The sequence below is a fragment of the Leptosomus discolor genome, chromosome 1 (assembly GCF_034619465.1).
Source record: "Leptosomus discolor isolate bLepDis1 chromosome 1, bLepDis1.hap2, whole genome shotgun sequence".
In the NCBI taxonomy this organism is placed as follows: Eukaryota; Metazoa; Chordata; class Aves; order Leptosomiformes; family Leptosomidae; genus Leptosomus; species Leptosomus discolor.
This window is the reverse complement of record NC_141391.1, coordinates 128,979,423-129,001,869: the sequence shown is the minus strand read 5'-3', so window position 1 is coordinate 129,001,869 and position 22,447 is coordinate 128,979,423. Positions and strand designations below refer to the sequence as shown.

General features: G+C 46.6%; 1 protein-coding gene across 4 annotated transcripts in view; it reads left to right on the top strand.

The window, feature by feature from the left end:
• The window catches only part of IGSF11 (immunoglobulin superfamily member 11), a 107,215-nt gene extending 85,826 nt beyond the window's left edge, over positions 1-21,389 (top strand). Inside the window, exons 2-7 of one of the 4 annotated variants that reach the window (XM_086464297.1) lie at positions 16,185-16,348; positions 17,595-17,802; positions 18,589-18,744; positions 19,743-19,865; positions 20,097-20,247; positions 20,939-21,389. In XM_086464297.1, the coding sequence (XP_086320423.1) occupies positions 16,185-16,348; positions 17,595-17,802; positions 18,589-18,744; positions 19,743-19,865; positions 20,097-20,247; positions 20,939-21,389 (1,253 nt within the window). Of the gene's footprint in view, positions 1-16,184; positions 16,349-17,594; positions 17,803-18,588; positions 18,745-19,742; positions 19,872-20,096; positions 20,248-20,938 lie in introns of those variants that run through there. The other 3 variants (XM_086464304.1, XM_086464321.1, XM_086464313.1) reach the window with 3 other exon arrangements.
• The last annotated feature ends 1,058 nt before the right edge of the window (positions 21,390-22,447 follow it).

Genomic DNA, 22,447 nt, shown 5'->3' with positions numbered 1-22,447 from the left:
TGTCACACTGCAGCTGGTAAGAGAGAAAATGACTCCAAAAGTACTTGTAAAAAACCTTAACACCTCTGCACATGCTGCGTGGTCCCTCAGTTCCCTCTCCCCAGGCAAATAAAAAGAGCACAAAAAAGCAAGTAAAATTGACAGCTCAGCCTTGTGCACCGTGTTTCTAAATGAGAAACTTTATAGCAAGATAGCACAGGGCAGTTTGGGAACAATTCTTCCTTCCATGATGTAAAATATTTCGGTAAGTCCTCTGCAAAACGTCCTCTGCCACAGGATTTGCGGCAGTCTGGACCATGTCAGGCACAGACAGTTCTTTCCTTGAGGCTGTGCATCTCACATCACTTTGTTAAAACTGGGGATGTTTGCAGGCACCAGCAAGCTCAACAGTGGGGTTGACCTGCAGAATTTGGTGCGAGTCCTCCCCAGCATTGCCAAGGTACTTGGACAAAGGTTGAGGCCAGTGATTGAGCCTTGTGGATAGAATCTGGTTTCAAAAAAGGCAGAAGTGGGCAGGTTGACTCAAGCTGTGACCTTGCACCACTGCTAACACCTGCTAAACAGGGAAGTGCTGTTTGGAAGCATCCTGCTTGTTCCTGCCAGTGCTGGGTTTTCTCTCCAGGACCACACAGTGAGTGGCAGTACTCTGAAACGGGAACTGGAGACCCCCCATGTGAGCTTTTCCCAGCTCTTGGGAACCACAACAAGGTTTCTCTGAGCTTTAAGGATAAATGGGGAGAGCAGCGAGTACCTGCTCTCGGCTTTAAAAGAAAGGAAAGAGTTTGGAGAGACTTCTTTATGCAGAGTAGCACTGATCTGAGCTTTTAATAATGCAATGGACTTGTAAGTGTTCCAAACTGTGAGATTTTTGAATGAATTTTTAATCCAGGGTTTAACATTAAAGATTAACATGTGTGTTTTAAATTGCAAAAAGGGAGTTTACCCCCGAAAGGCTAAGGCTTCCTGCAGTGGCTTCTTATGGTTTTGTTCTACTTTACCTTTTTTTTGTTCCCCCCTCCCTGGGTGCATAAAAGCAAAAAACAAAGGAAAGGGAAAACCCAGCACCTAGGCTGTGCTTGGGGAATTTTATCTTGTTGTTAAACCAGTGTCCAATTGGGCTCTTTCATATTAATGCTGCTCTGTGTGCTCTTATGCTTTGCAGGAGCAACAACATCTGTGTGAAACAGAGCCAGCTGTGCAGAAAAGAATCTTTCTTAGTTCAGAGCAGTTGTGTACTTTGCTGCTTGAGCATAAGCAGCTTCTTGCATGTGTTACAGAGGGAAAATTTGCAAAGTGTTTTCCTGAGACTCTAACTCTAAAAGACAAGGGAAGCCTGTAGCAGCTTTATGTTTGCAAAAGTTAGCAGCTCTTGTAAAGAGAACTTAGGACATCAGGGGAAGAGAAGAAAAGAGGGCAAGCATAAAATCAGACAGAACTGTGAGGCTTGGTCACCCAGAGTTAACATTCAGGACCTGGCATCAGAAAATAAGATGGTAAGGAGGGAGGCACATTATCGTGTACAATAACAGCAGCAGCTGCATTCACGAAACCTATTTCCTGCATTTCAAGCATGTTGTGATGATACTCTATGTTTTTTGAAAACCTCCTTAAGAGGTTTGGACCATTTTGTGAGCATCTGACACTTCCTTGAGGGTGGTGCTGTGTGCCTCCCAGCCTGGTGTGCTTTGGGGTAGGGCCTCTTGCAGGAAGCATTTGCTCTTGCAATCATGTTGGCTTCCAACAGAGCTGAACATAGTGAACCTTCTTGGTTATTTTTTTTTTCTCCTTGATAAAATATGTGTGTGTTAATTTGAAATCAATACTAATACTTGTCACAGTGGTGGAGAGCGTGATTAATAAGCAGAGCAAGGCCCATGAATCAGGTGCTGAAGTCCTATTCTTGTCTTGCCATTGGCCTGCTGTGTGATGTTCAGGTGAGTTATACCCTCTCTCCATCTTGGTTTTCCTCACTGCAAAATGGAGACTCTCTGCTTCGCCCCAGTGCTTTACCTGCTAGCATATTTTGGAGCTACTGGTGCAACTTCGTACACTTGAGCTTTTCCAGCATGATGCTGAGTACTCAACTAGAGAGCAGGAGGGCTGGGACCAGCTGGTGATGAGGATGTTCAGCATTTGTGACAATTCAGGCCCAGTGATCTCAGCTTGGATGCTTAGAGCTGCAGATGCCTCAATTCTGGGTACGCTGTGATCAGGGAGAACTTCCTAGCATTAGGACTTGTTTCTTTTGCACCCTGTGCTGGCACATACCCACGTGTCAAAAGGGCGCGCAGCAGACGGACAGCAGATTTGCATTAATCTGGCTGTGCACATTTTATGTATTGGTCCTGCTTCCATCATGTGATGTGGGAATGATTAACCCAAATGGATGGGGAACGAGGAATGCATTTATAGTCAGCAACATCCACTGCTTTGGGTTTCAGGGCAGGGAGATAGGGAATCACAGAATGGTTTGATTTGGAAGGGACCTTAAAGATCCTTTAGTTCCAACCCACCTGCCATGGGCAGGGACACCTTCCACTAGATCAGGTTGCTCAAAGCCCCATCTGACCTGGCCTTGAACACTGCCAGGGAGGGGGCAGCCACAGCTTCTCTGGGAAACCTGTTCCAGCGTGTCACCACCCACACAGTAAAGAACTTCCTAATATCTAATCTAAACCTACCCTCCTTGAGTTTGAAACTATTACCCCTCATCTTATCACTACCCTCCCTGATAAAGAGTCCCTCTCTATCTTTCATGTAGGACCCTTTAAGTACTGAAAGGCTGCTATATGGTCTCCCTGGAGCTTTCTCTTCTTCAGGCTGAACAACCCCAAGTCCCTCAGCCTGTCCTCACAGGGGAGGTGTTACAGCCTCCTGATCATCTTCCTGGCAGGAAGAGCAGGAGGCAGGGAATGAGTCTCATTCAGGGAAAGAACAGCAAAGTGCTTAAATACTTGTATTCCTGTGGCTCATGTGTGGAAGTGTCTCTGCCTGACACTGGCCACTTGAGCAACATCAAGACCAAACTTCACAGGGAAACACCTACAGCTCCTGAATTCTGGGTGTTTCAATGTGAACACTGGACTGGAGCTGTTCATAGCTAAAGCTGGTGATGAACTGGGGAAGTCCTAATGTGTCCTCTCTGTTTTGTTTCATATCACAGTGAGAGTCCAGACTTTTTTAGTGGATGGAACAAAAACCAGGAGAAATTTCCATTGGGAAAAGGTACTGTTCACATGATGTTGAAAGGCCATAGCATATTCAGTATGTGTGCGTGTGTATAGCACTGTACTGTTACTGAATAAAATTATGTGAAGTCAGAGTTTATGCAATATATAAATATATGGCAAAAGTTTGAATGGATTGAAATCAAGTGATTTTATGTTATTGAACAGAAGTGTGCCAATACTACCATGATTAAATGGGAAACTTGAGGCAATTAATTTTGTCTTCACTCACTGAAAATGTCATCAAAGTTGATATTCGTACAACCTATTTTGATTCTAATGAAATCTCTTTTTTTCCCAGTGGAAATTTGTCCTTTTACAACCTCTTTCAGACAGCTCAACTCATAATCTGAAACATTCAATTACTGACCTGACATTTGCCAGATCAGAAGACAAATTTGGGTTTTCCTTTCTTTTCAATTTAAATGAAAAAGAGCTTGCCTTTTTTTGTTTCTTTTCTATTTGTTTGTTTTTAATAATTTTAAGAATTTTACGTCCAAAGTAGTTTGGAATTAACAAAGTTTAAGATATGAAAGTCTAATATCTTTGAACATCCCTGTGAAAACTAACTGCTATCTGACTGCTTTTGCGGACTGGAAGTTATGTTTTTATGCTTTTATCAGGCTTGTTTTCAACATTATGTATGAGACAGGGAAGTTTCTCTGTGGTTGTGCGTGCTCTCACTTAAAGACTCTCTCTCATGCCAGCGGGCCACGGGAGTTTTGTTATCAAAATGGATGCAAGATGGACTTGGCAAGATACTTAAACATATGCTTAATTTTTAAACATTAAGAGTATTTCCAGTGACTTGACTGCTTTTAGTGGAATTGCTAGGACATATCGAATCAGCCTGGCCATCAGTCTCTGGCCAAGTGACCCCAGCTCCATGTGAGCGCTCTGCTGGCCGTGCAGGCGACAACGTAGGTGAAGTAGGACTCGCAGACGAGTCACAGAGCAGGAAATTTTTAGGGGAGCTCAAAGGCACAGTGAACACTGAAGAACATCTGCCAAATACCCTTTCACTTGAAAAGCTTGCATACTCCATAGGATGGGAGCATTTCATACAAGAGACACAAAACTGGGGTAGAAAGCAGATAGCCAACATATTGGCATTGCCTAAGCAAAAGGTTGTGGGTTGCTCAACCAGATCCTTTAAGAATCTGATATCCTGGTGACAGTCCTTCTGACTTCAAGGAGAATGGAATCAGTCTATAAATGAAAACTTTTCTTCTCAAAAATGACTAGTTTCTGTCTCCTCATTGGTTGCTTTTATTTGAAATTATTTAATTTTATTTTGTTTTGTCTTAGGCACCCCTTTGTTGAGGGACTGGCCCATCATAACCCCTCTCAGGCCATCACAACCCACCATGGGGTGATGATGGTGCTGGAATATCCTGGTAATGGGGGAAGGCAAGTAAGGTGGGTACCCCAGGAAGCATTGGGGGAGCTCCCCTGCGTTTGGCTTGAAGATGTGAGGCCGCTTCTTGAGGAGTTATGTCTTACCCCCAGGCCCCACTGTTCATGGTATCCTGCACTTCCTTAACCCCAGTCCCAGCTCCCACACGGCTACTGCAGCGTGACATCCCTCTCCCTCACCCTCTTCTTCCTGGGCCTGCCCTTGGGCCCTCTCCAGCCTGATCTAGAACTGGCCCAGTCTTCACTCTCCCCCTTGCAGGGAAGCTTTCTCACATAGGCGGTCCCAGCTCCTTGGAGTCCTCATTGCTGATCCAAGCCGCACTGTGGCCTCAGTGTCTTTGTGTCGTATGCCCACCCCTGAGTGCATGGGTGCACTCCTGTTTGTGACGAAGTCCATCAACATCTGAGTGGGTGGATGCATCATGTTCCTGTTATCTTGCTGCCTCATCATTTCTGAAAGATGCAGAAGCACCAACAAGGTCTGGGTTTCACATAGCCACCAGAGGACTCCCAGAGGATGTCAGTGTCGTCTGCAGAGAGGGAGCCACGCAGCATAGTGTCCCTGTGTCTTCATCCCACCTGTGCCTAGCAGGGAAAGCACTGTCCATTTTCTGTCTATCACCCTCTGCTCTTCCTCCTTTTGGGGAAGGATGGACGTAGCTCTTGCCGTTTCGGGTAAAAGTACTTCAACCATACGTTGGAGCTATTTGTGCTGGAGTTAGAGTTAATGATGGTTGTGTCAGGGTAGGTGAAAAACCCACTCGTGTGGGTTCGCAGTCTGTGTTTCAATGGCATTTTTCCTGTAATGGGAGGAGGAGGTGGAGGAATATGTAGAATGCATATCTCTCAGTGCATTCTGTGTTAAAGTGTTAAAAGTCACCAATGAGTTGGTTCTCCTTCCCCCATCCCCACCTCTTTTCCCATGCAGCTGCACCCTGCGCTCCTGCCTCTTCCCACTACACACAAGTCATATATTCCAGCCTGCCCACCTATTGATCCTGCCTTCCTCTGTGCCAGCTCCTCTTACTGGGCTTTAATCTTATTCCTTATGGGCTCTGTGCTTCCCACTCGATGTACTATTGAACATATTTAAACCTCGAGTTGTTTTCCCTTATTAAGCAGTTTATCACAATATTGCACTTTTTTTTTTTTATTTTTTTTTTTTTAACCAGGAGAGAAGGAGGAAATTTATTCTTTTGACCATAAATCATTTACAAAGCTGCTGGGCCGTTAATGTATTTTTTATGGCTTGGCAAACAGAAAATAGGAATGAGTGTCTTAGTAGAGCTTTGCCGACCTGTTTTAATTTCAGCTTCCTAACCCTGACTCTCCATTCCCCAGTCTTGGGAGCAGATACATTTCTCTTGCAGAGGCACCAGTGGATATCTTCTCCCGAAGGAGACAACTTTGCTGTGTCAGCAATGTCACATGCTGTTGCCAGCACTTGGCACTGATCCTCAGCATGACACATCTTTGCTGACTGGGCTGTGCTGGGAGAATACTAGCAAAGAAATGGGATGGGTGGGGGAGAACTTAAGCCTATTTTTTGCTTTTAGATCCTGGGAAGAGCTCTAATTAGACTCCTGCTCTGGGGTGAGCAGGTTACATACAGCTCTCATCTCATTCCATGCAGCCTCATCCTGTACTTGCATTTTGTGGGCTCAGCTGGCCTCAGGTGTTGTTACAGATACCCATGGGGATCTTGAGGATGCTTTCAGAGACAGTGACTGGCCATGGTGGTGCTTCCCAAATGTTAAGAGCTGGCTCCTGTGAGGTTTGGCAACCTGCTTCAGGAGAATGAAGCCAATGTATGCCTTCACTGCTCTCAGTCAACTCTGTGCCTTTTCCCTCTTTTAAGGAAACATAGATACAAATCTTTGTGGCAAAAGTTCATTTTCCTTTCTGTGACAAGCAGTGAGATAATCAAGAGGAGGGATGAGGGATGTTTATGTTGGCATCTGAGCTAGATGAATGGGAAAGTCTGCAGCTCTGAGCTGTTGTTGCAGGCTCTTTGCAAATTCAAGCTGAGCTTCCCACCTTAAATGTGCTTGCATGAACATTTGATAAGCTTTCATTCCTGAGTCACTTCAGCTAAAGTAACTGCTCACGATCATTTAAAATGTTCCCACCCCTAGACATTCATTACTGTTGGATGCTGCCTCCACTGTAGCAGAGAGCAGAACAGGAAGACCCGTCTACAATGCAGCTTTCCACTTTCACAGCAAAGCAAGTTAGCCTGTCCTTACACCTTCCTCAGCAGGTTATGCTAATTGATGCCTGGCTGTGAGATGGAGGCACAGCTTCCTTTCTGCTTTTGCTGATTTTGGGACAATAACGTCCTGAGTGACAAGGCAAACAGCAGAGGATGATAACATCTCAAGTTACTGTAACAGGATTCCCCAGAGATGATCTATCACAGGACTAGGGGTGAAGGAGGAGGGTTCGTGTTTGCCAGTCTCAGCTTTGTAGAAGACAAAGAATAGGGAGATACCTTTCTGTGCCCAGCTAAACTTTCACTTTCTTGCTTGTCTGTGCCTGTGATTTGGAAAATGGTGCTTCAAGCATCTCTGGAGGACCTTAGGAGAGAAAGAAATGGCTAGCACCCTGTTGCAAGGACACACCACCCTATTTGTACCTTGAATATGCTGCCTCATTGTGGCCTTCAGCCATCTTCTGTAGACAGATTGCATGCTCCTGATTTGCCCACCTGAGTGCTGGGGGGATGCGCCATTGGTGACTCCAATGCTGAGCACAGGCAGGAATGGGAAAAGTTGATACCAAATCATCCCATAGAGTGGGATTAATGAGGTTTACCCACCCCTCCCCTCTTTCAATTCAAGAGAATAATGAGTGAGCACTTCAGTGACTTCTTGGTCCCCTCTGGTCTTGCTCATCTGATAAAGCAAAAAATTTCCCAACCTCAGTAGTGCAGCTGCTCCTTGAGTCCTCTGTAAATGCTGTGGATTCAAGGACTGCCAGCTCAGATAGCAGCAGTCTCTGTTTCCAGCCAATGCCGCATACATGGGAGGGGAGCATGAAACTTTCCATAATGTACCTAATTGTGCAACACTATACTATGGAGAGGGGATTAATGCATGCCCCAGAGCACAGCGATTGATTAGTTTTATCCTAGCTAATGTCATTGTAGATGCTATTTTTATTGCTATCAATGTCTCTTCCTATTTTTACAATCTTGCTATAATGAAATGCAGTTGTTTTTTAATCTCTAACTTGCATGCATACTGCATTTGAGACAGCAGAGATGCAAGACAACAATTGCAGCCGGCAGGGGCTGCAAAGAAGATATCTCTCCTGGCAGCTCCAACCAGGCTGGAGAAAGACACAAAACAGAAGCCAGTACTGGGAGCACAGCAGGAGTCCAGAATTGGAAAGGACCATTTGGGTTATTGGGCCCCTGACCCTGCTATCAGCAAGGTATCTGTGAACCAGATTTGGGTTCTTGTTCGCACTTTGTACATGTTAGCAAGCTGCTCTAACACTATGCTCTTCTCGCAGTTCAAAAACTTCTTTTTCATTTTGAGACTGTTACTAATGAAACACAAGCATTAAGATCTGTTGGAAGAGCACCGTTCAGGTTACACAAGAAAGCTTAACATAATGTGATCTCTGCTACATGGAAAGCACAGCCCCTCTCGATTTTCCTAGCACGTTTGAATGCTCAGCAGTTCAGCAAATCAAACCCTTGAGGTCTAACCCTGAGCAAATGAGGATCTCGCACTACCGGAGACCCTCTGGGGATGCCTGGAGCTGACTGACTTGCTCAGCAGGACCCAGGGAGTCTGTGCCAGAAATGGGGAAGGAATCACATTTCCTCAGTGTGTTATGAGAGCCCCTTTTCCACCCCTGCAAGAGCTAGCCCAGCTCTTCTGACAAGGACATAGGAGGGAACGGACACCATTCTTGAAGTATGTATAGCTGAAAGCTTCCCTGCTGTTTTTTGTTCTTAAAGTCTAGTTTTCATCCCCCCTACAGCTGCAGGTTGGGGAGGTCAGGGGCAGGGAGATGTGCTCCATGTCATCTCAATCAGACAGTTATTTGATATCCTCCTCCCAGCTGGCCTGCAGAGAAAGACCTATTTCTAAAGGGAGGATGGCAGCAGTGGTAGTGACTTCTATTCACCACACCAACAGCTGAGGCCAGAGCAGAGTGGGTCAGCAGGAAGTTTCACTCTTAGCTTTCTGTCCAGTTCAGATGAGGTTATAAATGGTAAGGGAGAAGGGTCGGTGGGATCAGCAGATTTACAGGCAGCAAAATGTCCCTGATCAGCTGGTCTAGTACTTCGCAAGAAAAGCTGCAGGGCTTAAGTTCAAGACCCTGACATTGTGTTTTCTCCCTGGACTAGTGTCTGCTAGCCCGCATATCCTACAGGGTGGGCAGCAATCCTGAGATTACTCTTACTGTGGTACAATGAATCTGTTTACTTGTGAGGCTCCATGCTGGAGGGATGACTGGATACCACCAGTTGTGCCAAATGATTTCTCCAGGGATAAAGGTGCTTAGAGGTTAACTTGGCTTTTGACCTGCATTTTAGAGGGAGAGTAACACTGTGTATGCTTCAGAGGAAAAGAGCATCAGTGTAGGTTTAACACCTGTGTTACGGAAATCTAGCTCTAAAACCATGCTAGATGTCATAGTTCTCCTGCTGTTTGTTCCAGTCTGTCCCGCAGAGCCAGCAAAGATAGGAAGGAAAGAGTTGGAAATTATTTTGCCTTATACGCTGTCAGGTTACTATCCCATTGCTAAACCTGTGCGCCAGAAAGAGCCAGCATGAGCCTTATTTTGGGATATCATCAAGTAAAGTGAATGGGCTTAACTCCCAGTAAATTCTCAGGCTGGTATGTGAGATACTTGAAGTTGGATGCAGCTGTTTCAGAGAACAAAATGGCCGAACTCTGTCAAATAACTACTTCTTTTTTTAGCTCTGAGCTACGTACTTGTCCATCATTGTGATGAGGCTAGTGCAGAAAGAGCTGGACAAAGCAAGGGGAAGGGACAAGGTTGACAAGTGTGACTTGTATGGCTGGGTGGCAGAGAGAGAAGGGCAGGGTCCCAGAGGCACCACTGGTGAGAGCTCTGGGAATTACAAGAAAGCAGGGGCTGCTGAGTACTGGACCAGACTGCTAAGCTGTGCTGCACAGTACAGACATTGTTTGGGGCTTTAAAGACTAAATTAGACAAACTTCTGTTGGGAGTGGCTTAGGCAGTATTGATTGTGTCTTGAGGAGGAGCTATGCTAGAAAGTCTCTGTCCCTCTTTTCTGGCAGAACCATGATATTATCTTGGGTATCCTCAGTGTGCCCCGCAGGCTCTCTGACAAGGCTCCCTGTAGCACCTGCGTAACATGTACCCACAAACTGGGGCACAGAGGCAATCACTGTGCTGATGTCTCTGGACCAAAGTTTGCCTTCTCCTTGCTGTGAGCTGGCAGAAGGCTTGTAGTGTGACGGAGCCCTTCCTTCTTCTTATCATTGCTCCCAGTATAATTGTTCCAGGGAGGTCTCTGCCAAGCATCTTCTCCAGGAAAGTTTCTGCTAGGGCATACTGTCCCCAGGGTACAGTCTACTGTGGCAGTGTGCGTCTGTCCCAGATGTTTGCCCTGTAGAATGACTTTGGAGGCTGGAAGTTTTTCCATGGTAGAATTTCCTTAGCAAACTGGAAATAATTCACCCTATCTGGGCATTAACTCAGATCTGTGCTCCACTGGAGTGCTTAGTGACGCTGATTCCACAGGCATGGTGGAGTCTACTGCAAGCTGCCTTCAGACCCTAGGCTGGGTAAATACTGCTTTCGGTTGGTTAGATTCTGAACTAGTAAGTGTAGCATGTCTAGAATGACAGGAGGATACTCAGTCCCTGGTGAGAATGGGCAAGACCAGCACTCAGACAGCTTGTTGAGCAGCCTGTTTGGATGCTGTCATATCATGCTGGATAACTTCAATGTTACCAGTGCTTGCAACTGCAAGTCAAGCTCCTTCAGGGGCTTTTGAATGGTTGCTGCACCAGCAGGTCCTGTGGCAGAAGTACGCCCTGCATCTGTTACTGTCTCCTCCAGCTGTGAGTCTCTCCTTCCTGGGCTGTAGGTTTTGCTGCTGCTCAGTATGTTGAGTCGGCAATGTACCTCAGCTCATTTGGGGTGGAAGACATTTCTCTTTAGCACAGAAGGCAGCTTTGTCCCAGACTCAGAGATGTGAGGCAGGCCAAAGGCACAGCGACTTGTTTTCCTTTCATCTCAGGAAAAAGACTGCTCTGCAGTTACTCCCTCTGTTGCCTGCAGTTGCCAGAATGTACATTATGTTCCTACCCTCTTCTTGAAACTTTTGAGTGCCCTCATCTTTGCCTCTCTAACAAGGGATGCAAAATGCCATACTGCCAAAGGCATCTTCCCCAGCACGTGGCAACAGGATTGGTAATTGCGCAGGGACAGGGGGGAGCCATTCCCTGGGTCTTGGATGCAAGATGATATGGCCTGAGGATTTATTCTCATTTCCCCCCAGCCGTGCACATTTCTGCACATTTTCCCATGAGGGCTGGAGATGCAGAATGCACGCAGATGAGTTTTTTTAAATCCCTTTCACACCTCCCTCCCTCCTTTCTCCCCTGGCTGTTTGATTCCCTGGCTTGCCAGCACTGCAGAATGAACCTGTATGTTGGCCTCTGCATATGCAAAGTTGTGCTAGCCTGGCTTCCATGCTGTTGAGAATCAGGAGGTTGCTGCTAGCAGGTGCCAAAAGCTGCTGACTTGCCAACAGTTCTTGGGGGTACTTGCAAAGCAGAGAGCGTCCTCCAGAAGGTGAGGCAGGGCAGGAGCTTGATTTTCATGGTATGAATGACCCTCCAAAGAAATGTCTGTTTTTCTGTGGTCCTGGGAGATCAAGACTCCTAAGCTAATCACAGCAGGGAAGGACCCTTTCTGTACATAATATTGCAACCCAAATATCTCACTGAGCATGGTTGCCTCTGAAAACCAGGTGCTGGGGGTGATCCAGCATCAGAGGAGGATGTGCCCTTAGCACAATTTCAATGGTGTGACCGCAGTGCTTCCTGAAGTCACAGCCTCTGAGGCCATTGTGGTCTGTGACTGTCTGTCATCATGGTGATATGGACTGGTGATTGTTCATGTTATAATCTGGCCTATTGATGTGAAGTGATGGTGGTGGAAGTCCTCACTTCACTCACAGGCCTGTCAGCCAAAGTAATTTGCTGGTCTTGCTGGTGATCTCTGGCAGAGAGGTGTGGCAGTGAGTGTGAGCTGGGAACATTTTCAGTCAACTTAGTATGAGTCAAAGTGCTAAGATGTGCCCATATTTTTCAGCTTAACTGCATCTGATATATTCTGAAGCCTCTCAGGCTTGTACCCTTGTAGGGCAGCTAGCAAACATGTGGCAGCATCCGCTTCCTCCTCATACCCAGCAAGTAGGAAAATGCTGGTTGAGGGTCCTACATGCTTGTGTCATGCTGTATGAACTGTCTACATGGACTCCTTCACATATGCAAGGGAGGGAGCAGAGTGTGCTACTTACAAACGCAGTAGTGAGCCATCCAAAATGAAATGAGAGTGATCTGTTGACAGAATAATTACTTGGTCCTGGAAATATGAAGAGACTCGAAAAGAGCCTCTGTAACCAGAACATTGTTCTGCTGGCTGGTTTCCTGATAGGGGACAAAAAAATGGAGCATCCATTCTAATTAGTGATGGGAGCTTGCTGCATCGGCATCAAAGGAGAAAGCCGTTTGCTGAATCAAGCTAAGATCAAAGTGTCCTACGTACAGGAAGGGCCCATTCCTCTTTCTGCTGACAGTGGTGTACCCTGCTCTTCCTCCAGGCATGCTGCTTACAGGGATGCTTAATTACTAAGTAAGGAGTAGAGTGCACATACAAGAGAGGGTATAATGGCTATTGTAATCCAATTCTATGAGACAATTTGGTGGTGATCGATTCTTCTTGTCTCTCATAAGTCATTAAACTTCTCTGAATGCTTAGAAAGGACCTGGATTATGTACCTTTGCAAAAGGAGACCCTTTACCACATCCTTTTCTTGATTTTTCTGACCTCTTATGTGTAATTTTGTTTAGTAGACTGGGCTGTATGTGTGTGCATATATCTATATTTGCATTTATATCTACCCAAGGGGATTCAAGTCCTCATTCCTTAGGCTGCATTGAAAAATCCTTAACCCAACAGGTATGCTAAATTTGAAATTTCTTCCTCCCTCTTTCCCCTGCCTCCCTCCTTTTGCATTAATGCAGAGCCACATTTTTGCAACTACTAATTTTGAAATGTTTAATCACGTATCATTTGGTTGAGTTTTCTTACTAGATGTCTTCCTGGGCATACACGTTTATAAGTGTATGTGGCTTTGTGTGCATCCACCTGTGTTTTGGCCCATGACTATTGGTGTGGAAGGAGGCAGTCACATAGATACTTGCATAGATAGGCAAGGGCATTTGTAAGTGTGTTACATTTTTTAGAAGTCTGAGATACAAAGAAAGATGTTGTAGCTTCTGAAAATGATTTGATCTTTGCTCTTTCAGCTGTCTACCTGGGAGAGGAGTCGTGTTGTAGTCATGCCCCCCTGGTGCTGTGTTAACACACCAGCCTACCCCCCTGTTTATGGTGGTGGAAGAGAATTTTACCTACATTTGGTCTCCTGACTCTCCTGTCGCCTTGTTTGAGCTTACTTGTCAGAAATGGTTGTGTTTTCCCCAGCTGTAGCCCTGCAGATGCCACTTAACTTGACAAAATGAGTCCTTGTCTTTAAGTACTGCCTGCCTTGTGTGCATCCCGGGCCAAAGAGCAGCTGACAGGCCCTGGGATGCACGAGGCAAAGGCAAGTCTGAGGAGCTGGCTTGCCAGGTGGTTTAACAAGACAGGACAGCATGGTGTGGGGGAGTGGTCATCTTGCATGTCAGGTTCAGAGCAGCTCTCCTTGGCAAGAGGAATGGACAGGGACCTCAGCTTTTCATTAGTGCCCCACCCCCTGCCGAAACCACTCCATGGCATGCAAATTAAAAGGGATGCTGAGGTGACTTGAAATGGAGAGGAGATTATAGGGGCTGTGGGGTGCTGCAGGGTGAGAGTAGGGTGCTGTCAGAGCAAAGGGAATATTATGTGTTTTCTTTCCTTTTGTTCATAAGTAGACTGGGAAATTCTCAAATGTACTGAAAATTATTTTTACAGCGAAGAAATTAAGCATGTTCTAGTTTAGTGTTTTTATTATTCTACAGGATGTTTACAATCAACTAATAGTAAATATTAGGAGTAGCAAGAGGGTGGTTAGGTATGAAAATCACATCATCTTGATGACTGAGTGATGGATGTAACTGACTGCAATGCAGACTGTGAACTCTAACTTTTCCAGTAAATTTGCTATTAGTGAAGACTCACACTTAAGTATTACTTTTTCTGAATGACACAAATGTGGATTTGTGGATTTTTCTTGGAGGGGAAAGTGGATGGGGCTGAAGAACATATACATGTTGCTATTCCAAATCAGATGAGTAGTTGGGCATCTCACTAAATCTACACTGAACATGGCAGAAGAGCTTTCTGCACTATGTTGGGGAGAGAGAGGTTAATCCATTAAATGTCCAAACTATTGTGATTCCCTGCACACTGTTTGGCACATGGACGATGCTAGACTGGATGAGCAGTCATGGCAAGGTAGCCTTCAAATTTAGGCCTGCAGAAAAGACAAACCCTTCTCAGGGTTGTATTCAGTAAGAGACATCTTCAAATTGACATGGATAACTTTTGGGTTTTGGGCTACTGCCACTGCCTGGACAGCCGTAAGCAAACGAGGGGTCCAAAACCATTCCCAGTCTGTTGACTAGAGATGCAACTGGAAGGCAGATGCCTTGTAATAAAGGTAATGCTTATTACTGGCTCTTTAAATTATTTACTTCCGCTTGCTGCTGACAGCCCTGCGTAGGAGATTGATGGATTAAGCTTTCACCAGCTGTTCCTCATCCAGGCACCTAATTCTCTGAGGTGTTAGCAACAGAAATGAACTGTTTCCCTAGGAAATTCCGAAATGTTGCGTATTTTTAAATATGTTCCAGGGCCGTGAGGAAAGTCAGACTTGGGTTTTTCCCTGCAAAGTAAGAAATTAATGAATTTCACTTGGAGAGATTAAAACGGCATTTTGTCTGGCTCTGTGGTGAAGCAATTCCAAGCCTCTCTGAACTACCTGGGGCTTTGCAGGTGGGAGGAAATGAAAGTTCGGAGGAGGTTGCTGAGGATTTGCAAGGTCCTGGGTTATTGCAGCTCCAGAACAGTCAGTCCAAACCCAGGAACTCATCACAAGCTGTTCAGATGCTAGAAACATTGAATCTATAGCATCTGTAGCTCAGTGCTTCCATAACATCTGAAGCTCAGTGCTTCCAGTCCTTGAGTGCCCCATCTCTCCATTAGGTAGGCTGGAAAGGATCCCAGCAGACTAGTGTGCAGGAGACCACTCACCATTTTCTCAGAAATTAGCCTTTTTGATTTCTTCGTAGTTCCTGGAGTCAGAAAGAGAATAGGGCGGTCCACAGACTACATCTGGGTGCTAGCAATATTCTGATATTGCCTTGGAACTTGAAAACTACTTGCCTTCTCCTCCAGAAGCCTCCCACATGCTTTGAACAAGAAGATAGTGAGCCGTCATACAGGGAGATGTTTTTTGTGGTCAGTATTTTGATTTTGTGGGGAAAAATAGTTTAAAGAATTTTAGTGCCACTCAAAACCATGGTGATGACTCCTTGGTTAGTTTCATTTGACAAGATTTCAGCAGTAGGAATGGAGATATTTCCCTGTGTGACCTGCAGTCTAAAAAATGCTGCCTTGAGCTGCTGCGCTGGGAAGCTGGGGCTTATCAGGCTTTAAGCCCTGTCCAGTCTGCATGGAATGCAAAGAAGTGAATGGTGGAAAAGCTGGAAAATAAATGAGATTTAATGAGATCCTCCATTATCAGTAGTCATTTTTCACAAGCTAGATATAAATACCTGGACTGGAAAAGATTTAGATTTTTAACCCTTTAAATTAAAAATAGCACTAGTATTTTCTGCTCATGCTGGACTTTATGAAGTGTAGAACTGGGCGGGAAACTGTGTTTCTTCTTACCCATCGGTGAAGACTTTTAGAATGCAGTTTCCTTTTCTGTTTCAATGATGTTGGGTATCATTAAGATTGATGGGTTTGAAAACATATTTCATTATCTCTTAGACACAGCTTGGCTGCTCTTACAGTTCTTTCCTTGTCACCAAAACAAAACCTGTTGTTTTCAGAGGCTCTGAAACTAGAGTGCTCTCACTTAGAAGGGCTGCCTATCTGCATTTGCCTGTGAAAAAGGTCTGCATGAAAGCAGCCTGATCTGTTGAGGGAGGAATCGAATTCTTCTTAGCCTGAGGTAATTTTTAAGGTAAGGATTGTGTGACAACAGGATGCTGCAGTCATGACCTGCAAGTGTATGGGCCACCTGCAGTGCTTGAACTGGATATCCTTCTCCTGAAATGCTTAAACTGGGTGTCATTCTCTTTCAAGGTCTGGTGTGTCCTCTGGAGGTGTCAGTCAGTTCGGGGAGTATCCAGGTTGCCCGAGGCCAGACAGCAGTACTGCCCTGCACCTTCACCACTAACGCTGCTCTCACCAACCTTAATGTCATCTGGATGGTCATTCCTCTTTCTAACGCCAACCAGCCTCAACAGGTAGGTCCTTTCTTACTGGAGCACGTATTTCTTTGGGGCTTTCCTTTTCCTCACCCTTTTCATGCTGATCTGGACATAGACCCTTTACAATACCGAGTCTCTGTCCCAGAACTGCAGTGTCCCTTCATTGCTGAACATGCCCTCTGGATCTTACATGAATCTGATTTCTTCAATGCTTTGTTAACTGATGCGCACTGTGTCCTTGGCTGCCTTGGCTGGATGCACAACTGGGGCAAGTGTATGTGATACTGATGTTACTTGCTGCCCTGGACCTCTGGTGGTTTGTGTGTTCAAAAGAGCACAGGAGATGTAATCCAGGTTTTAGTGCACTAGATAAGGATCTGGAGGACCTGGGAGCAGCTGCAGGCTTAAACCTGTGAAATCTATGTAAAATGTGCCATAACACATGGCCTTTCGTAGACTCATCTCCACTTTTACTTCCCTTTTTACTGTTTCACTGTCTTTTGCTTATGCAAGTCCATTCTTATGAGCATTACATGACATGAGAGTCTGTTGTGGTGGGCATAAGAATCGTAACCTGAGATCTGCTGACCTGATTTTTTGCCCACATATTCTGACACCAGAAGAATGTCACTGCTCTGAAATACATCTCCCTTGGGTCATGCTGCCCCCAACACATTTGGTGTTCAGTTGTGAGAACCTGCACTGAAGAGTACTTAACTTCTCAGGGACTTGGTCTGAGTACAGACTGCTATATAAGCCATTTGACTGTTAGAGGCTGTGCAGGTTCAAGTGTTTCACTGCCTGTCATTCAGTTCATCCCAATGATCTTCAGTAAGCAGTGTCAAATCATGGCAGGATCTTACTGTCTGAGACTCAAAATCATACTGTCTGCTGGGTGGATGCTTTCCAACAAAGTACTCAGCGACCTGCAGAGAGTCTCTGCTTCTCTATGTTGATCCTGTCCAGATGGGTAATGACTATTAAACGAAGCAGGCTGCTATTGCAAATCCAGCTATGCCAGAAGACTTTTGTGTCTATCTGGTCTGTTATTTTTGTGAACATTTTTATTGACATAAAATGGGCTACAGAGTGTGTTCCTCTTTTAGAGAAAACTCCTCTGCTAGGATGGGTCTGCCTGGGACAACTGTATATTGAGGTCTTGTTATTTAGAGATCCTTTAGGAACTGGTCCTTTCAGCTTTGGAAGCCCATGTTTTACTTGCTATTCTTCCTCCTTGCTCAGCTCCTGCAGAGTGTTGTTTGAGCCTTCCTTTCTTTTCCAGGTTATTCTCTACCAAGGGGGTCAGATCTTTGGTGGTGCACCCCAGTTCTATGGGCGAGTGGGGTTTGCTGTGACAATGCCAACCACCAGTGCCTCCATCTTCATCAACAACACTCAGCTATCGGATACTGGCACATACCAGTGTTTGGTCAACAATCTTCCCGACCGAGGCGTCAGGAATATTGGAGTCATTGGGCTTACTGTCTTGGGTGTGTTTATTGGTATAATGGGGGAGAGGGGAGGAACAGGGACAAGGGGATCCTCTGTGCATGATTGTGCATCATAGCAGAGCAACATGGTAGTGTATGCATTGGAGCCCATGGACCTCCTGTGGTGAGGGATGGGCTTTGTGGGTATTGTGGGAGTTTTGGGGGCACATAGCCTTCATATGCAGGTAGCATACAATGGAGTTTTAAAATCTGGTGGAGAGAAAGCTTTTGTGGCAGCACTGTGATGTGGAGTTGCAAAGAAGCATGAATAAAGTACGAGGGCATCCTGGAGAGCTGAAGGGACCGTCAGAGTTTTGTGCATAGCAACAGAAGAGAATTACTTCAGATCTTTGCTTCCTTTTCATGAAAGTAATTAGTACTGGATGCTCCGTAGGATGTTAAACACTCCAGAGTGTGTGCCATCATAGGGATATGAAAGCAAAACACAATCACAACAAATTCTGTCTGCAGCTCTGTTAGCTCTCGCCACCCTTGCTGTCTCAAAACCAGAAATGTGCACCTTCTCTAGGGAGGGATCTAAGAGAACTGGGTCCTGTGAAAGTTAGCAGTAGTCTGTAACCTTGATGGGCTGGTTGATCAGGAATCTTTGTGAATTGTCACCCCCCAAACCTTAATGGGTTCTTGTCTGCTGCCTCCCTCTTGTCCCCTTGTCAGCTCATGCCAGTGTCCTTGCTTTCCCCAGTAGCGTGTGTCCAGAAAGAGCCTGCACTCTACTGCTTGGTCGTATTTCCTGATCTGCTGTCACCTTCCCCTCTTCTTTCGCAGTTCCTCCTTCTGCCCCGCTTTGCAGAATCCAGGGGTCCTTGGACGTGGGCAGCGATATCACACTGACCTGCAGCTCAGAAGAAGGCATACCCCGGCCAACATACCTCTGGGAGAAACTGGACAATGTTCCCAAGTTGCCCCCAACTGCCACACAAGGTGCTCGTTCTGTTGATTATCCTCTTATTTCCCAGGTGACAGCCTGGGCTTTCCTTTGTTTGAGCTGCCAGAGGTGGCGTTGCTTGTTGAATGTCTGCCATCACTTGCACGGTCACTTTATTGGAGCGAAGATTCCTAGAGCCCATGGTGGACTAGTTACCCTTCAGCAGCCACTTAAATTTTCATGGTTTCTTGATACAGAAACACATTCCCCATTGAGGAACAAGGGTCTGTTTGCATGGGAGAGAGAACATGGTTGCCAGATGTTGGCCTGTGGCTGGAAATTTCAGCTGCACTTTAAACCAAATGAAAGGCTTATAGATTGGAAAACAGGAGAAGGGAGGCAGAAGCATCCCAGGAAAACACTGCCAGCTTCTTACACTGAGGTCACTGTTCTCCAATAAGTTACTTCCAGAGCTGCCTTTCAGATGTCTGTAAAAACAAGACTCTGATCAGACTGGGTGTTGCCCAGCCCCAAGTCCCATCCATAAGATTTCTTAGTCTAGCTGTCCTGACCAAGTAGTGATGGCTGTACTTTTTCCCTTTATCTTGCTGTATTTTAAGAATATGCAAGCATTTTAGTTCTATACAATTCAGGAATGAGGAAAATTGGCAGAGCAAGGGGTGGGGAGCCCAGGGATGGGAGAACAGGGGTTCTGCAGGGCAAGATTGAATTTAGCAGCTAGATCTGGGTATAGGTAATTGCACATCTCTTCTTTCCTGCCTTTTCTCACACAATGCTGAGAGTCCCAAGCTTTCATTTGCAGAAATTCATCTGTAAGAAGCAAAAGAAACATCTAGTGTAAGCTCCTTAAGACCTAATCTTGTCTGTGTGTTTATGTTCGTGCGGGCACAATGCTTCCATCTCAAGGTTATTTCCTAATTTATTTTTCTCTTAAGAGTCTCTCACCAAAATTCTCTATTTGCTGGCTTTGCCTTTTCATGGTTTTCCTCAAGGGGGGGGGAGGGATTTAAATCCTTCTTTTCTCTCTGACTAGACCAAGTCCAGGGCACTGTCACTCTCCGAAATATCAGCACTGTGTCCTCAGGTCTTTACCAATGTGTGGCTTCAAATGCCATTGGAACCAGCACTTGCCTTCTGGACCTGCAAGTCATTGAACGTAAGTATTTTGCCAAGGGAGGCTTGGCCACCTGCTTCTGTCTTGTGACAGTAAAGTGTGTAACCATATTTGCTGTGAGCCACCATATGCCTCTCTATCAGAAGATCGTTGTGCCCTGGAATGGGGACATCACCTTTCTCCCCTCCCAAGCCACAGTAGCTTCAAATGTTCATGGATGGCCACAGCCTAGGCCTGATTTCTTCTCCATTCTCTGTTCAATCATCCCCACAGCCCACCCCCAGAGCATCGGCCTGATTGCAGGAGCAGTGGCCACAGGTGCCGTTGTGCTCGTTGTTTGCATTGTGTTGGTGGCCGTGGCACTGTTTTACTGGAAAAATAAACACAAAGAAGAAGAAGAGGAGGAGATTCCTAATGAGATAAGGTAAGGGTCAGGGAGAGCTGGTAGCAGGGGACCTCTGATTGCCCAGCAAAATCAGAAGCTGGCAGGAAGGCAATCAGAAATCTCACTCTTGCTAATTCTGGGTGTGTTCCCCTGGGCCAGGGGAAGATGTCTATAAATGTTCAGAAAACAGAGGGAGCAAATGAACGATGATAATGACAGATTATTTTTTCAGTTTCTGCCATTATTGAGAGCTTTGACCTGATGTTATTAGCTCTGTAGGAGAGTGATGTGGTGGGGATTTTGACTCATGATACCAGACAGTGATAGCTGAAAAGCTCTGGAGATATAACTGTGATCTTCTCTATTGTTACAGCACATTTTTTCCCTCTAGTAGCTTCCTGCAGCTGCCCTGAGGATGAGCTCCATTAGTTGTATAGTCATACTGACTGCCTGTGAAGTACCAGTGGCTGTGACAACTACTGGTTTTGCCCCTCTAGCCACATGAGTGTGAGTCGTTTGCCTCAGTAGTAGGCATACAGAGAAAATAATGTGCACAGAGGCGGGTCCTGCAAAGAGGGATGAGCAAACGGGCCGAGGAGCAATGCTGGTTCATGTTAGTGCTGTCCTTTACCTTGAACTGATGGTGTTGACCCCAGGAGGGTGTGGTGGGGGGGGCGTTGGGCAAGTGGGGTATCATCCTCCATGTGCCATCACACCCTTTCCTTTCCAGGGAGGACGATCTGCCACCCAAATGCTCCTCTGCCACAAAGACATTCCACGCCGATGCGTCCTCATCGGAGAACGACACCCTCACTTCCTCCAACACCTACAACAGCCGCTACTGGAATGACCCCAAAGCCAATCACGCCACAGACTCCTTCACCCGCTTCAGCAACAGCAACGATGCCCACCAGCCCCCCTTCTCCCGCTCGGGCAGCACGAGCACCCGCCCTGTCTATGCCAACGGTGGCCATCCATCCCCGGCTCCCCCTAAGACGCTGGTGGTGACGGCCAGCACGGCGCCATCCCCTCAGGAGGTGATCCGGAGCAACGGCTCGGTCAGCAGGAAGCCACGGCTGCCGCACACCCGCTCCTATGCCGTCAGCCAGGCCACACTGGAGCGGATCGGGGCTGTCCCTGTCATGGTGCCCGCCCAGAGCCGGGCTGGCTCCCTTGTGTAGGCCATGCTGGTAGCTGAGAGCCGAGCAAAGGGCCTCTTGTACCTGGTGGGGCAAAGAGACCCTACTCCTTCCTGAAAGGTGGCGAGGCGGTGGGAGGGACACACACTCGCCTCTCCCCCCTGCCCTCCCCTCCTGAGGCTGCTGCTGGCCAGTGGGACAGCCACGGCTGTGCAGTATACCCCCGGCTGTCAGGGCTCTTCGTGACGGTGGGTGCCACAGATGTGCCAAGGCTGGGGGAGCAGGGAGGTTGGGACGTGCTCCCTGGCTGCTGGGCCCCGGCCGGGACATGGGCCTGGCCCTGACCTCGGGGGGACTTTGGCTTTTGTTTCCCGTTGGTTTTGTTGGGGGTCGATTCCGTCCATTTGGGTCTTTCAGGGAGGTTTGGGGAGATACATATATTATTTTTTTTTCTGTTGTTGTTGCTGTTTTATTTCCAAGAGGATGACAGCCTGTGTTGGGCAGGGAGGGCTGAGCGTGGAGGGGTGCTGAGGCTATGCCTCAACATGGCAGCCCCAGCCCTGGATGAGGGAGGGCAGTGTGCCGGGGCTGGGTGTGATGAGGCACAGGCCAGGCTGGAGGGGTGAGATGAAAGCACAGCCACCAGCCTGGCCAAGGGGACAACTGGGTGAGGGCATGGACCAGGGAGCATTTGTCTTTATTTTTTGCAGTTCTTCCTGCACCCCAGCGTGCACACAAACACGCACGTACAGGCTCACAGACACACACAGGTCCTCCTCAGACTGGGTATTTTTCCTGCACTAGCTTGGGGTGTTGCCAGAGTCCTGCTCATGGCTGTGGTGGTCACAGCCATCTGACTGTTATTCCCTGAGACACTCTGCACAGGACGAGGGCGCACTGCTGCTGCTGCTTAGGGCTCCTGCTTTTTTTTTTTTTTTGCTTTTTTTTTTTGGGGTGTTTCTAGGTTTGTTCAGGAGGCAAAGAGGAGCAGGGTGGCATGGCAGAGCAGCAGGCAGGTCCAGAGGCATTTGCTGCCACTGGGCTGCTCTGTTTTGGGGCAAGTGACTTCAAATCCCACAGCTTTGGTGTTTTCCTTATTG